Source organism: Elgaria multicarinata, chromosome 5 (assembly GCF_023053635.1).
Source record: "Elgaria multicarinata webbii isolate HBS135686 ecotype San Diego chromosome 5, rElgMul1.1.pri, whole genome shotgun sequence".
NCBI lineage: Eukaryota > Metazoa > Chordata > Lepidosauria > Squamata > Anguidae > Elgaria > Elgaria multicarinata.
In genome coordinates, this window is record NC_086175.1 from 124,805,777 (window position 1) to 124,820,327 (window position 14,551).

At 43.5% G+C, this 14,551-nt stretch overlaps 1 protein-coding gene across 1 annotated transcript in view; it reads left to right on the forward strand.

Annotated features, from left to right (window-relative positions):
* The window catches only part of NOX4 (NADPH oxidase 4), a 132,512-nt gene that overhangs the window by 82,647 nt on the left and 35,314 nt on the right, over window positions 1–14,551 (forward strand). The window contains exon 12 of the mRNA XM_063127852.1: window positions 8,270–8,351. Within this exon, the coding sequence (XP_062983922.1) occupies window positions 8,270–8,351 (82 nt within the window). The remainder of the gene's footprint in view (window positions 1–8,269; window positions 8,352–14,551) is intronic.

Sequence of the window (14,551 nt, forward strand, 5' to 3'; positions counted from 1 at the left end):
CTGCCAATGACTTTGCCTCTTTCTTCAATGCTAAAATCCAAACTATTCGCTCCGGTCTGGCCAGCTCTGCTCCGCTTCCAACTCCTGTTCCTCACCTGTCAGTTCCTCCTGCAAATTTCTCGGCGTTCCCTTCGGTCTCAGCTGATGAACTGTCTAAAATACTGCGCTCGTCAAAGCCTTCCACTTGTTCCCGTGATCCGATTCCCTCTCGCGTCTTTATTAATCTTATCCCCGCTATCCTCCCGTCCTTGCTCCACATCATTAATTCCTCTCTGTCCTCTGGTTCATTTCCTTCTGCTTTTAAACATGCTACAGTCTCTCCCATTCTCAAAAAACCCATTTTTAATCGACTATCTCTGTCTAACTACCGACCTGTCTCTCTGTTGCCTCTTGTCTCAAAGATCCTGGAACGTGTGGTCTACTCTCGTTGTCTTGACTTTCTCTCTAGTAACTCTGCTCTGGATCCCTTTCAATCTGGATTCCGTCCTTTGCATTCCACTGAAACAGCCCTTACCAAGATCACCAATGATCTTCTTACTGCCAAGTCTAAAGGCCATTATTCCGTTCTTATTCTCCTTGATCTAACTGCAGCCTTTGACACGGTTGATCACGATCTTCTCTTAGATACCCTCCATGACCTTGGACTCTGTGGCTCTGTCTATAACTGGTTCGCCTCCTATCTAGAGGGTCGCTCTTTCAGCGTGTCGGCTAACGGCAGCTCGTCCTCCTCTTTTCCCCTTTCAGTAGGGGTTCCGCAAGGCTCGGTGCTTGGCCCGTTGTTGTTTTCTTTATACATGCTGCCCTTGGGTAAGTTTATTCAATCTCATGGCCTCCAATATCATCTGTATGCCGATGATACACAATTATATCTCTCATCTCCGGAACTTTCTCCTGATGTTCACGATCGTATCTCGGCATGTCTCTCAGATATCTCAGCCTGGCTGCTTCATCGTCGTTTGAAACTTAATATGGCAAAAACTGAACTGCTTGTTTTTCCTCCTAAACCTTCTCCTCATCTCTCATTCTCACTTACTGTCAATGATGTTACGCTTACTCCGATCAAGGAAGCTCGTAGCCTTGGCTTTATATTTGACTCCTCGCTCTCCTTTATTCCTCATATTGAGGCAGTAGCTAAATCCTGTCGTTTCTTCCTGTATAATATTGCCAGGATTCAACCATTTTTGTCTGTCTCTTCTGCCAAGACTCTTGTTCACGCACTGGTTATCTCTCGTTTGGACTACTGCAACCTTCTTCTCTCTGGCCTTCCTTTGTCTCACATCAGTCCGCTGGTCTCTGTCCACCACTCTGCCGCCAAGATCATCTTCTTGGCCCGCCGCTCTGACCATGTCACTCCACTTCTGAAATCTCTTCATTGGCTTCCAATTCACTCCAGAATCCAATATAAACTTCTCCTGTTGACCTTCAAAGCTTTTCACGGTCTAGCTCCTGCCTATCTCTCCTCTCTCATCTCACACTATTGCCCCGCTCGTGCTCTCCGCTCCTCTGATGCCATGCTTCTTGCCTGCCCAAGGGCCTCTACTTCCCTTACTCGGCTTCGTCCTTTTTCTTCTGCTGCCCCTTACGCCTGGAACGCTCTTCCAGAACATTTGAGAACTACAAACTCAATCACAGCTTTTAAAACTCAGCTAAAAACTTTTCTTTTCCCTATAGCTTTTAAATATTGAGTTTGTTCTGACCCTATACTGTCAGCTTCACCCTACCCGGTGCCTGTTTACACTTCTCTGTGCCTGTTTGCATTCTCTTTCCCTCCTTATTGTTTACTACAACTTTATTAGATTGTAAGCCTATGCGGCAGGGTCTTGCTATTTACTGTGTAATCTGTACAGCACCATGTACATTGATGGTGCTATATAAATAAATAAATAAATAAATAAATAAATAAATAATAATGAATTGAATGCCAGCATTATAACCAGAAATTGGGTTGAGTGTGATAGGTTGATTATTATCTATGGTTGACTATTGTGTGGTCTGAACACAACCGTAGAGTCACAATCAAGGGAGGCTGGTGGCTCTGATGTCATTGGGGCTGTGAATCCACTCTGGGTTTCAGTCACAACCAGCCAGAACTCTAAAGGGGTTATCCAAGGTGCTGAACCCTATTCCCCAAACACGTTAAGCACGTTGGATAGCTCCTTTAGAGTTCTGACAGAAGCAGATTCACCAACCCACTGACATCGGAGCTACCAGCCTCTGCCGGCTTCATTGTATTCTTTCATAAGTCAAGAGCAAGGAAAGGTGAAATCCTTAACGAACAATCATATAATACTCAACAAAAAGTTAAGGATATATATACAGTGAAACCATATTATTTAATATACAAAAATAAAATAAAGATTAACAATGACATTGCATTAAAAGTGCAATAACATATTGCACAGACCAATGTGTAGCTAAAACCACGTAGAAAAAAGCCAAATACGTTTCAACAAAAGGTCTTCGTCAGTGGCCAATGCAGGCTGCTGTGTACTCCCTGAAGATTTATTGGTGCTAACTTTACAATTCCCACAATTATGTGGTATAGGGTGTCACTCCCCTTTGAAAATATGCCAGGACTCATCCTTTTCAAACCACCTAGGTCATAGTGTTTAGAAGAATCCTTAACTTTTTTTTGAGTATTCTTTCATAAGGCACCAGTGATGAACATATGGGTTTTGCCTACTCCAAGGGGACGCCAACCTGAGACCCCCTTTTAAATAGAGATTCCAGAGACTGGGCCAGGGACCTTTTGCAAGTGTTCTACTGAGGAACAATGGATCTCATTCAGTTAGAAGATAGCAGAGATGGGGATAAGGGAAGATGGCATGTGATGGAGGATAAAAGGATCTGGAAGTGTACATGGGGGTCTGAATTTGTGCAAGCCGGTTCCTGCCCTTGTATAACCATTCCCATGCAATACCTGTTTTGAGTCATTTCGGTCCTTTTAGCTTTTAATATGAGGACTCTTGTTCTGGAAGCTTTTGAGCATCTTTTCCCCCTAGTAACCGAAAGCAGGGATTAATTGCATATGAAGTCTTGCAGCTTTATACCTGCAGCTGGAAGCTTTTGTCATTCATTGGAAAAGGTGGGGGTAGGGGGGAATGGTTTAGGAGGCTTTGTGGCTTATGTTCTAACCCTCTAGGAATGTCTTTTGTCTCTCCAAGTGGTTTTCTTCCCCCGCTTCTGAAAAGAAGCAAGGATTGTTTGTAACATCAAGAGGAGGTGATCACACAGCCGCATTAACTGCGAATAACTCAGAAGGATCCATAATGCCGAAATGAGCCCATTGCTACTGAATGCTGCCCCCCTCTCTCTCTCTCACACACACACATACACACACTGTTACTAACCAAGAAAGAGATCTTGGGATTGTGGTGGAGAGCTTGACAAAAGTGTCCCCCCAGTATACAGCTGCTGTGAAATTAGCAAACTCCATGTTGGGGATCATCAGGAAAAGAAATTGAAAATAAAATTGCCCAAATGATAATGTCCTTATATATTTTTCTGCTTGGCTTCCCCACCCCACAAGTATGCCTCAAATATGTGCGCTGTTTTTATGCTCCAAGACAGCAGAGGTGTAAATTGTCAGGTATGCCAGAGTTTACTGGAGCCTGGCACATTTTGGAAGTAGTTTCGTTCTTCAAAGATTCCCAAATGAAGATGATGATGATTAAAACAATAACAGGTGTTTTTTTTTTTTTAAAAAAAAAAACAGCAATTAATTGGAATATTGATGTAAAATGTTTTTTACTGAAGTAGCGTTGTTTTTCTTGTTAGCTGTCTTGGTAGGATTTATCCTAAAGGGCAGGATATAAAAAGTAATGAATGATTGAATGAATTCAAGTCTATGATAAAAGCACACTTTGAATACGGTGTACAATTCTGGTCACCACTCTTCGGAAAGGGTATTACAGAGTTGAAAAAAGTGAATGGGTAACCAATATGATCAAGGGGCTGGAGCACGTCTTGTTTGAGGAGAGTTTACAGTTATTATGGTTTTGCACTGTTGTTTTATACTTTGAATTGTCTTAATTTTGTAAACCACCCAGAGAGGTTCAGCTATTGGGTGGTATAGAAATGCAATAAATAAATAAGTAAAATCTGGGACTGTTTAGCCTAGAAAAAAAGGCAGGTAAGGGAGGACATGAGAAATTTTACATAGAATCATAGAATAGCAGAGCTGGAAGGGGCCTACAAGGCCATCAAGTCCAACCCCCTGCTCAATGCAGGAATCCACACATGGTGTTGAGAAAGTGGACAGGGAGATGTTTTTCTCCTTCTTTCAAAATGCTAGAAACTGGGTCACCCAATGAAACTGATTGGTGGGAGATTCTCACATCAGTCCGTTGGTTTCTGTTCACCACTCTGCCGCAAAGATCATCTTCTTGGCTCGCCGCTCTGACCATGTTACTCCGCTTCTGAAATCTCTTCATTGGCTTCCAATTCACTTCAGAATCCAATATAAACTTCTCCTGTTAACCTTCAAAGCTTTTCACGGTCTAGCTCCTGCCTATCTCTCCTCTCTCATCTCACACTATTGCCCCGCTCGTGCTCTTCGATCCTTTGATGCCATGTTTCTCGCCTGCCCAAGGGCCTCTACTTCCCTTGCTCGGCTTCGTCCATTTTCTTCTGCTGCCCCTTACGCCTGGAACGCTCTTCCAGAACATTTGAGAACTACAAGTTCAATTGCAGCTTTTAAAGCTCAACTAAAAACTTTTCTTTTTCCTAAAGCTTTTAAAACTTGATGTTGTGCGGACTTTATACTGTTAGTTTTACCCTACCCTGTGCCTGCTTACCCTACCCTGTACCTGTTTGCATTCTCTTCCCCTCCTTATTGTTTTACTATGATTTTATTAGATTGTAAGCCTATGCGGCAGGGTCTTGCTATTTACTGTTTTACTCTGTACAGCACCATGTACATTGATGGTGCTATATAAATAAATTAATAATAATATGGCACACATAGTTAAATGGTGGAATCTGCTACCACTAGATGGAAAGATGGCCACCAACCTGGATGGCTTTAACATAGGACTAGACAAGGTCATAGAGGAGGATAAGGCTATGAATGGTAGGCAGTATGCTTTTGTGAACCAGTTGCTGGGGGACACAAACAGGAGTGTTCCGTTACACCTAAGTCCAGCTTCTGGGGCCATAGCTAGACAGGGCGATATCCCGGGAATCATCCCGGAATCGTCCCTGTGCATCCACATGACACACAGGGGATCCCGGGAGCAGGGAGGGATGAACCCTTTCTCCGGGATCTCGCCCTACCCTTTCAGCCCACTTCTTCCACAGACTTGGGCTGATCCCAAGACTGCAGAATGTGTGTGTGGGCGTCGCGATTTGTCCTGGCTCCTTGCGGAGCTCTGCGCCCATCAGGGGTGGGGTGGGGTGAGCGGGATTTTTTAAACAACAACAACAACAACAACAACACTTATCTTTTGCTCAGGAGCACTTGTGCGCTCCTTCCTCTTTTTTAAAAAACCAAAATGGCGGGCGCGACGTCCTCTCCCTCTGAGGCATCACGCGCCACATGTAAACAGAGGGGGAGATCTCGCGATAAAAATATCGCAAGATCTTCACCCTTCTGTCGCGCTAGACTGGTAGGTCTAGCTGAGGCCTTAGTGTAAGGCAGATTCTTATGTCCTATGGAGAGCTGGGTTCAAATCTCAGATCTGGGCGAGAGACAGGCCTTCTCACACTAGTAGAGAGATAGCTGGAGTGGAGAGAGTTGGTACCATTACTAGGTCAGGAAGGATAGTATTTATATTGCAAGTGGAACCTGTAACAAAATCGAGGATTCCAGCCATACAATTCCCTCCTCCATTTTCTATTTCCTCCCAACATTCCTCAGCCACTGAAAGCACACATTCTTTTTTGGGGTTGTTTGGGGAATTTCCCCCTCCCTTGGCTCCCCCACTGCCAAACGTGAGGTTCCCCCAAGCCTGCTGATGCCTCCCCGTTTAGCGCGGGCCGTGCCATTTTCGCTGCATAAGCAACGGCACCCCCAGCTGAACATTGGAAATAGAGTGGAGGGTTTTCTTCTGTTTCACATATAGGATTTTGATCCACATTTCTTTGGAACCCATTGAGGTTTTCTTTCATTTTTGTTGGTCTGATAGTTTGTTCATTCTGGTTTTTTGGGGGAAGTGTTAGTTTCCCCCTTTGTTCTTGTTGTTCTTGTTATTGTCACATTTGGGGCCATAATTCTCTTTTTTGATTAAGTCGGGATGGGAAATCTTTCTTGTTTTTAATTTCAGTTCTTGTTGACATTGTGCACAGCACATTTTGCAATTGATTGCCAATTACATAACCGTTTGTACTTGTCAACTTTCTTTATTATTATTATTTTTAAAAAAAAATCTTGATTATTTCACTAATATAGCTAAGTAGACTAACTCAGAGAAAGCAATTAAGTTTAGTTCTACAGCGTCATTGTGCAATAGATGCAATGCAGATAGTATGTAACTGTTTTCCTGAAGGGTTTCAAAGATGCTTGAAGATCTCAGGGAAAATAAACAAAACAACATCACCCCAAAAAAGCCATAGACCTGAGCTGAAATTTACATTTGTTTTGTTTTGCTTTCCTGATTCCCCCAAATTGCCAGACTTTTTAAAATATATAATTCATGTTCAGTGGCTCCAGTATCAGAGGCAGTAAGCCTATATGCACCAGTTGCTGGGGAACATGGGTGGGAGGGTGATGTTGCACAGCGTCTTGGTTGTGGGTCCCTGGTTGACAGATGGTTGGCCACTGTGTGAACAGAGTGCTGGACTAGATGGACCCTTGGTCTGATCCAGCATGGCTCTTCTTACATTCTTACATTCTTACATACTTATATATTTTCATCTGTTGTATGAAAGATGTGATCTTTCTTAATGCCCTACATCGGGATGGATTGTCATGCCAGGAACTGTGTGATTTCTTATTTGCTGTGTATAAACTTCAACTTTGATGGGTTTTCCCTCCACTCCACAGCACTTTTCTGGGTACAGCCTCAGAAACCAGCCTCTATGCAAACAATATCGTCTCTTATTTGTTTGCACAGGGATTGCTTTCCACAGCTGCACCCATAAAAAATGGGTGAATCTGGATTTTGGTTCGGGAACCAACTGAGCTATTTTCCAATTTGGGGGTGGGTGGGAATCGCTCAGCTAATTTCTGAGCAAGTCTGACACAACTGGGAGTCTGGGGTCCATTGAGAGAGGGTGGCTTATTTCAGGGCCTTCTCTGCTGTGGCACCCCGGCTGTGGAATGAGCTCCCAAAGAGGTTCGCTTGGCACCTACATTATATGCTTTTAGACGCCAGGTCAAGACCTTTTTATTCTCCCAGCATTTTAACAGTCTATAAATAAATTTTAACGTGGTGTTTTAAATTTGTAATTTTGCATTGCTGCTGTTTTATCTGGTTGAGCTTTTATATTGTATTTTATATTATGGTTTTATACTGTTGTTTTATACTTTGAATGTTTTTAATTTTTGTGAACCGCCCAGAGAGCTCCGGCTATTGGGCGGTATAGAAATGTAATAAATAAATAAATAAATAACGTGTTTCTCAATGGTTTTAGAACTTCACGGTGGAGTTTTTACACCACTATTGAGAAATGTGTTGTCTGGCGTGAAAACACTCCACTTAGAATATCCATGCTGTGCAGAGGAGAGTCCCTTCACAACCATTGTGTTGCCTGTTGTGTGGCAGGTTGTATGGAGTTTTCAGTTGCGTTGAGTTGACTTTTCCCACTGGCTACAGAATTCTCTGGCAAGAGTTGTGAAAGGAGTGAGTGCCACTCTAGGGGAGCCACTGGATTTATTTATTTTTGCAGTAATGGCTGATGGGATACCATTTGGAGGACTGGGAGAAGAGAGAGGGCAGAGGAAATGTCAATCAAATGTCACAATAGATTTTATTCAACTCAACGGTAGCCCACGGTCACACAACGGTAGAGTTAGAACATGTTGCGTGGGGAATACCTCCTAAAAACTCAAACGTTGGGTGGAGTTTTCACATTGCGTTGACTAACGTGTTGTCTGAAGTGAGCCAGTCATTGAGTCAAAGTCAAGCACTTCTTCACTTATGGCTGAGTGGGAATTTGAACTCAGGTCTCCCCACACTCCTGGTCCAATTTTCTAACACCAATTCTGTCTAGGGGATATCTGCTACTAGGGTAAACATGGTCTAAGTATGATGCATGCTTAAGCAGGCTTCACCTCCTGTGACAAAACATTGATTTGTTGTTGTTGTTGTTGTTGTTGTTATTTTGACAGAGAGATTTCGGGATCTTCTGCTACTCCATTCTGGTTGGGATTCTGAGATTCTGCCAGTCTTCCAGCAAAGGCATTATCCTAAGTAAGTAAACATCACCTCTGCCTTAGAAAGAATTCATTTAAAAAAAAAATAGTGGGTCCCCCTGTTGTTTTCTATGAAGAGTGGGGTGCAGAAGAATGGGAGGAGGGCATCTGCATTTCCAGACTGATGGATAAGCCTCACTGCTCAGCATCTGGCACGGCCTCGCTTCGCTTGACACCGTGCGTCGAAGCGGGCTGACGCCTTGTCAGGCTAATCGCTCTTTGTATCTTGTGGGATTCCATCACTTGTTCCGATGGATGGAATCATCTGGATTTTTAATGAGGCATCCGAGGGAGACAGGTAGGTGGCAAAACCGCACGTGGCAGCCTGCCGTGGCCACCGAAGCATGCGAGCCAGCCAAATTAGCATCCCTCTTTTGTGGCGACCAAGTCGTCAAGGTGCTCCTTCTTCATTAACAATGGCTCACTCTTAGAAGAAGAGAGACAGGGATGGGAGACAAAGCACAGCAAAGTGTGTATCTGTAATATCAGAAATAGTGCTGGGCTGAAAATTTCGACCCATTTCATTTTCGGCGTTTTGTGGGGGTGGCGAGAAAATGAAAACACGGGCAAAACAGGCTGGGAGAGGTGAGAATTTCAGAAAAGTTTCTCCTTGAGGAGAGGGACAGTGTTTCCACATACCTTTTTAAATGTAGCCCATTGTTGAGGGGTCTTCTTTCTTTTTAGTTTTTCAAAAAACAACAACACAGCATTTTTAGGAGCCCAGGAGTTCTTCCTGAGTGCTTTTTGGAGAGGGAGAGGTCACATGGTATCCAATAGGCATTCAGTCAAAACTGCTGGGCTCCTCCAAATCCCGAAGGAAGGGGGTGTTTTTTTTAAAAAAAAATAGGAAGAAGCCCCCGCTGCAACTGTCTACACTTAAAAAGGTATATGGAAACAGTGGCCCCCTCCCCAAGAAGGAAATTCTTCAATTCCCCCCCCCTCCCTGAGGCAGAAAATGGCTCTTTCACAGGGAGAAAGATCCTAAAAATATGTAGCCACTGTAGGAGAGCTGCCGGGATTGTTTTTTCACAGCAATGGCTGATGGGATACCATTGGGAGGACCGGGGGAGGAGAGAGGATGGAAGAACTGTCAATCAAATATCACGATGGATTTTACTCAACTCGATGGATTTTTACTCACACAATGGTAGAGTTGGAACATGTTGTGTGGGGACTACCCCCTAAAAACTCAACTGTTGAGTGGAGTTTTCACACTGAGTTGACTAATGTGTTGTCTGAACTGAGCCAGTGACTGTCAGTGCAGGCACTCTGCCAGGGATGGAGGTGAGGTTTTGACCTCAGCCCGAGTGGCTTTTAGTTGGCTGGTTTGCTTTATCCTGTAGGAGTGAGTGGCGGTTATTCACCTGCATGAAAGAAAGTAAAGTGGTGCACTCTATCGGAAAAGTGGGCTAAATCTACTCCTTTCCTGGTGACCCCTAGCCTTTGAGTTGTTGGTGAATTATTTTTGCAGCTGTATGGTGTCTGTTGATATAGTCCATTCCTGCCAGAATTTTACATCCTCCTGTTACATGAGCTATTGTTTCTTGGGATTGATGACATTTCCTACACGGATCTCTTGTTACATTCTCACCTTTTATGATGTATTTTTGGTAGTTCTTGGTTGCTATAACTTGATCCTCTATCGCTGTTTGGAATCTTTCTGTTTCAGGAAGCAGCTCGCCCTTCCTAAGCCATTTGTATGATTGCTCTTTGTTTATTTGTCGGTGCTGTACTTTGTTGTAATATTAGTGCATTTTTGCCCATTTTTCTTTTTTCTCTGCGAGAATGGGTAATGGCAATCAGTCTTAGTTTTGTTGTACTAGGTTGAGTGGGGTGTAATTTTCATCTGCTTTTACGATGGCTTTATGAATGGGGTGTTTTTAGTGCGAAGGAATTGTCTGAGTGATTTTATCTGTTTGGCATGAATTGTATCAATGTCCAGCTGTTGTTGTTGTTGTCATTATTATCTATAGCACCTCATGCAGCGTGCTTCATCAAGCTTATTGCATTCATCCTCACATTGATCTTTATCATCCCTATTGTACTATTTGAATACGTCTTTTAAAACCATAGCCTTAATTAACAATGCAGGCCTGCACATGTCTACTCAGAAGGAAGTCCTATTGAATTCAATGAGGCTTACTTCCAGGTAAGTGGGTTTAGTATTGCACTTTAAATTGCATAGTCAAGTGTGATGATTTTTTTAAAAAAAAGTTAGCTGAGAAAGTAGGAAGGCATTTTTCCAAAGGTTTGAGATGAATCAGTGAAGTGGAAAAAGGCAAGAAGGCTGTTCCGTTTGGCAAAAGCTGAAGGAGTGAAGGTTCTCCAATGCAAAGATGTGCCAGATTGTGTGGAGGATCAGGGTCAGGGGAGGCTAACAATAGATGTCCAAAGGAAATCTAGAAATGGGGAAAGGAAAGGAGTGCTTCATTAAAACCACAGGACGGCTTCCAAAAGAGATTTTGGAAGCCAACGAGGCAGCTGGTTTCATTAACCAGTTCCAGAAGCAGAGGTGAAAATAGAATCATAGAATCATAGAATAGCAGAGTTGGAAGGGGCCTGTAAGGCCATTGAGTCCAACCCCCTGCTCAATGCAGGAATCCACCATAAAGCATCCCTGACAGATGGTTGTCCAGCTGCCTCTAGTGTGGGAGAGCCCTTGGCCTCCCTAGGTAATTGGTTGCATTGTTTACTGCTCTAACAGTCAGGAAATTTTTCCTGATGTCCAGCTGGAATCTGGCTTCCTGTAACTTGAACCCGTTATTCTGTGTCCTGCACTCTGGAAGGATCGAGAAGAGATCCTGGCCCTCTTCTGTTTGACAACCTTTTAAGTATTTGAAGAGCGCTATCATGTCTCCCCTCAATCTTCTCTTCTCCAGGCTAAACATGCTCAATTGTTTCAGTCTCTCTTCATAGGGCTTTGTTTCCAGGGCTGTCAACTCTATGAAGGAAACTTGACAGCATTTCAAACTGAATTTGTTTCCTAGTTCGTTAACAACAATCCCCAAAAAAGACCCACAGAGGTTGTATTACCCCTAAGCTTAGAGCAAATTTTTATTTAATAAAAACTGGGGTGGTGATCTTGGCTTGTGGCACAGAAGGTAACACAGCACCTGATAGAGATGTGTACTGACCCACACCACTTTGGCTCAGAACCGAACACAGTGCTTTGGAAAATGGGGTGCTTCTGTTCAGTCTAACAGTGTGCCACTATTGGGAGACATCAAGTCTGCCGGTGAGTATTGTATCCAAAACACAAATTGGTAATGAAGCCTCATTTTGTAGCAGCTTCATTTCTGTTGGCTTTGGAGAGGAAAACCTTCTGTGCCTTGGGATTAGAGGTGGCATAGAAATCCTCTGTGGACTCAAATAAGGTCGGATTCTCAAGGATCCGACCTATGAAGTCCACAGTGGACCAGGTCCGTTCACCTCTGGGTGCATGAGATTTCCCATGGGGCAGCTCTCCTCCATTCTAAATGTCATAATTGGTTAATGGCGGTTGCTGGAAAATGACAGGTGTAAACGGCATAGTTTATTGTATTTGCGTAAACGACACAATTTGTGGCTATAAGCACTTATTTCTGTGTAAATTGTGGCCGCAATTTACATAGAAGAAAGTGCTTTACAGCCACAAATGCTCTAAATTTGACAATTCAGGGCCATAGTTTTCCTGCACTTGGCTAATGGCAGCCACTGACTACACCGTTAGAATGGAGGAAATCCAGTGGATGTATTAAGGCTCTGGGGAAATCCACGGGGTTCCAAGCAGCCTGGATTTCCTCACTGTGTACCCCTGATGCTAGATCGGACGTCAGGGATTCGTACATCTCTACACTGGACCAAAGTGGCTCAATTCTGCTTGGGCTTTAGACTTCATCCTGATCTGATGCACATCCCTATCACCCAATACTCAATTAGGTTTTGCCTGGTGTACTGAGTCCTCTTTAAATAAATATTTTGAGAAGGGTATGTGTGTAATTCTACAGATTAGAAGAGGAAGAAGTGCAATGAAGATGAAAAGGGATGTATGTATTAAATACTTCATAGAATCATAGAATAGCAGAGTTGGAAAGGGCCTACAAGGCCATCAAGTCCAACCCCCTGCTCAATGCAGAAATCCACCCTAAAGCATCCCTGACAGATGGTTGTCCAGCTGCCTCTTGAATGCCTTTAGTGTGGGAGAGGCCACAACTTCCCTAGGTAACTGATTCCATTGTTGTACTGCTCTAAAAGTCAGGAAGTTTTTCCTGATGTCCAGCTGGAATCTGGCTTCCTTTAACTTGAGCCCGTTATTCCGTGTCTTGCACTCTGGGAGGATCAAGAAGAGATCCTGGCCCTCCTCTGTGTGACAACCTTTTAAGTATTTGAAGAGTGCTATCATGTCTCCCCTTATGTGGGTGTGATAAGTTGTATCTTCAAAAAGATCCACAAGAAGGTAACCCACCAAGCAAAGCAAACATGGAAGTTAAGGAACCAATTCTAATGGTACATCTCTACTCAGTTCCACTGAGTTCAGAGGGACTTACTCCCAGGCGAGTGTAGGACTGCAACCTAAAATGCAATATAGCCTTTACTGTAAAAGAACAAAATATGTAAACTGAGCCAGAATGCGTTGCAATGATCCACAAGCAGTAAGTAACAGTAATGAACCCAATAATGTAACAATACAGTAATATAATACATGGATATTATATTGCTAAATTATTGCATTCATGATTGTTAATTGCTGCTTGTGGACCACTCCTAAGTTGTATTTTGGGTGTTATTGATTACTGATAATTCGGTGGTAGCAATTGTGTGTGTGTATGAAGAGAGGAGACTTTATTAAAAATGGAACATACAATAAAACTGGAACAAAGAAACAGGACTGATAAACATGCTAAGTCATTACACATTATGAGCAATACCCACCCCACCTTCCCTTCCCATTTGCCTGGCAGCATCATTGAAAAACAAATCTAGAGCCTCTTTCAGAATCTTCCATTTTACCTCCCTCACTCTCAGGAGCCGTGAACAGTGCAATGTCAGCATTCCAGGGAACTCAGGGGAAAATGCACTGGCTCAGAATACAAAGTTGACAAGCTCAGAACGAGCTCTACCATTAGGCAAAGTGAGGTAACTGCTTCGGGCAGCAGGTGCTCAGCGGTGCAGCAGTAGGCTTAAGAGGGCAGGGCTGTAGGTGGACCTCTTAAGAGGGCAGGGCTGTAGGTGGACCTCTTAAGAGGGCAGGGCTGTAGGTGGACCGCTAAACTAACCAGCCATGTTTGGGTGTGGTGGAGCATACTCTCGCATTACCAGCGCTAAAGTATAAGAGTCATCTGTCGATCCAGCCAGCTCTGGTACATGGAATGGAGAGGGGCGCCATCTTATTTTATGCCTTAGGTAGCAGAATGGCTTGGACCAGCCCTGATCTAGTTTATAATGTGAGACTGACTGAGCATCATTTCCCCACAAAATTCTTCACTAGCTTTGAATGCAAACTGAGCGCACCTTGCATCCCGTGCACCACCACCACATCTCACGCTGCTTCAGCAGCATCCCACCAGGGCCCTGTATGCCTGAGATGGTACTGTACACTCCTCCTGAGCTCTGGAGCATTCATATAGGGTGACCATATGAAAAGGAGGACAGGGCTCCTGTATCTTTAACAGTTGTATTGAAAAGGGAATTTCAGCAGGTGTCATTTGTATATATGGGGAAATTTCCTCTTCATCACAACAGATAAAGCTGCAGGTGCCCTGCCCTCTTTTAAATCTGGTCACAGTATAGCTGCAGTATAGTTCCTGCAGCTTTAACTGTTGTGATGAAGAGATAATTTCACCAGGTGCAATATGCGTACAAATGACACCTGCTGAACTTCCCTTTTCTATGCAACTGTTAAAGATACAGGAGCCCTGTCTTCCTTTTCATATGGTCACCCTAATTCACAGACCCTGTTCAGGCTACACACTAAGCACAGTGGTTAAGCATTTTGAGCTAAACATTATGGCTTAGTGTGTTGCGTCGTGTGACCCATTCCTAACCATGATGGCTACATAACCATGGTTTAAACACGCTTACTAATCATTTGCCGCAAAAGGGTTAGTAGCTTAAGCATGCCTTAGAGTCTTCTCTGAACAGGCCCACAGTGAGATCCATATTTGGAACAAATAGAACTTGAGATTTTAAAAAATGTGAATGTGGGAGAAGCCCAAACTG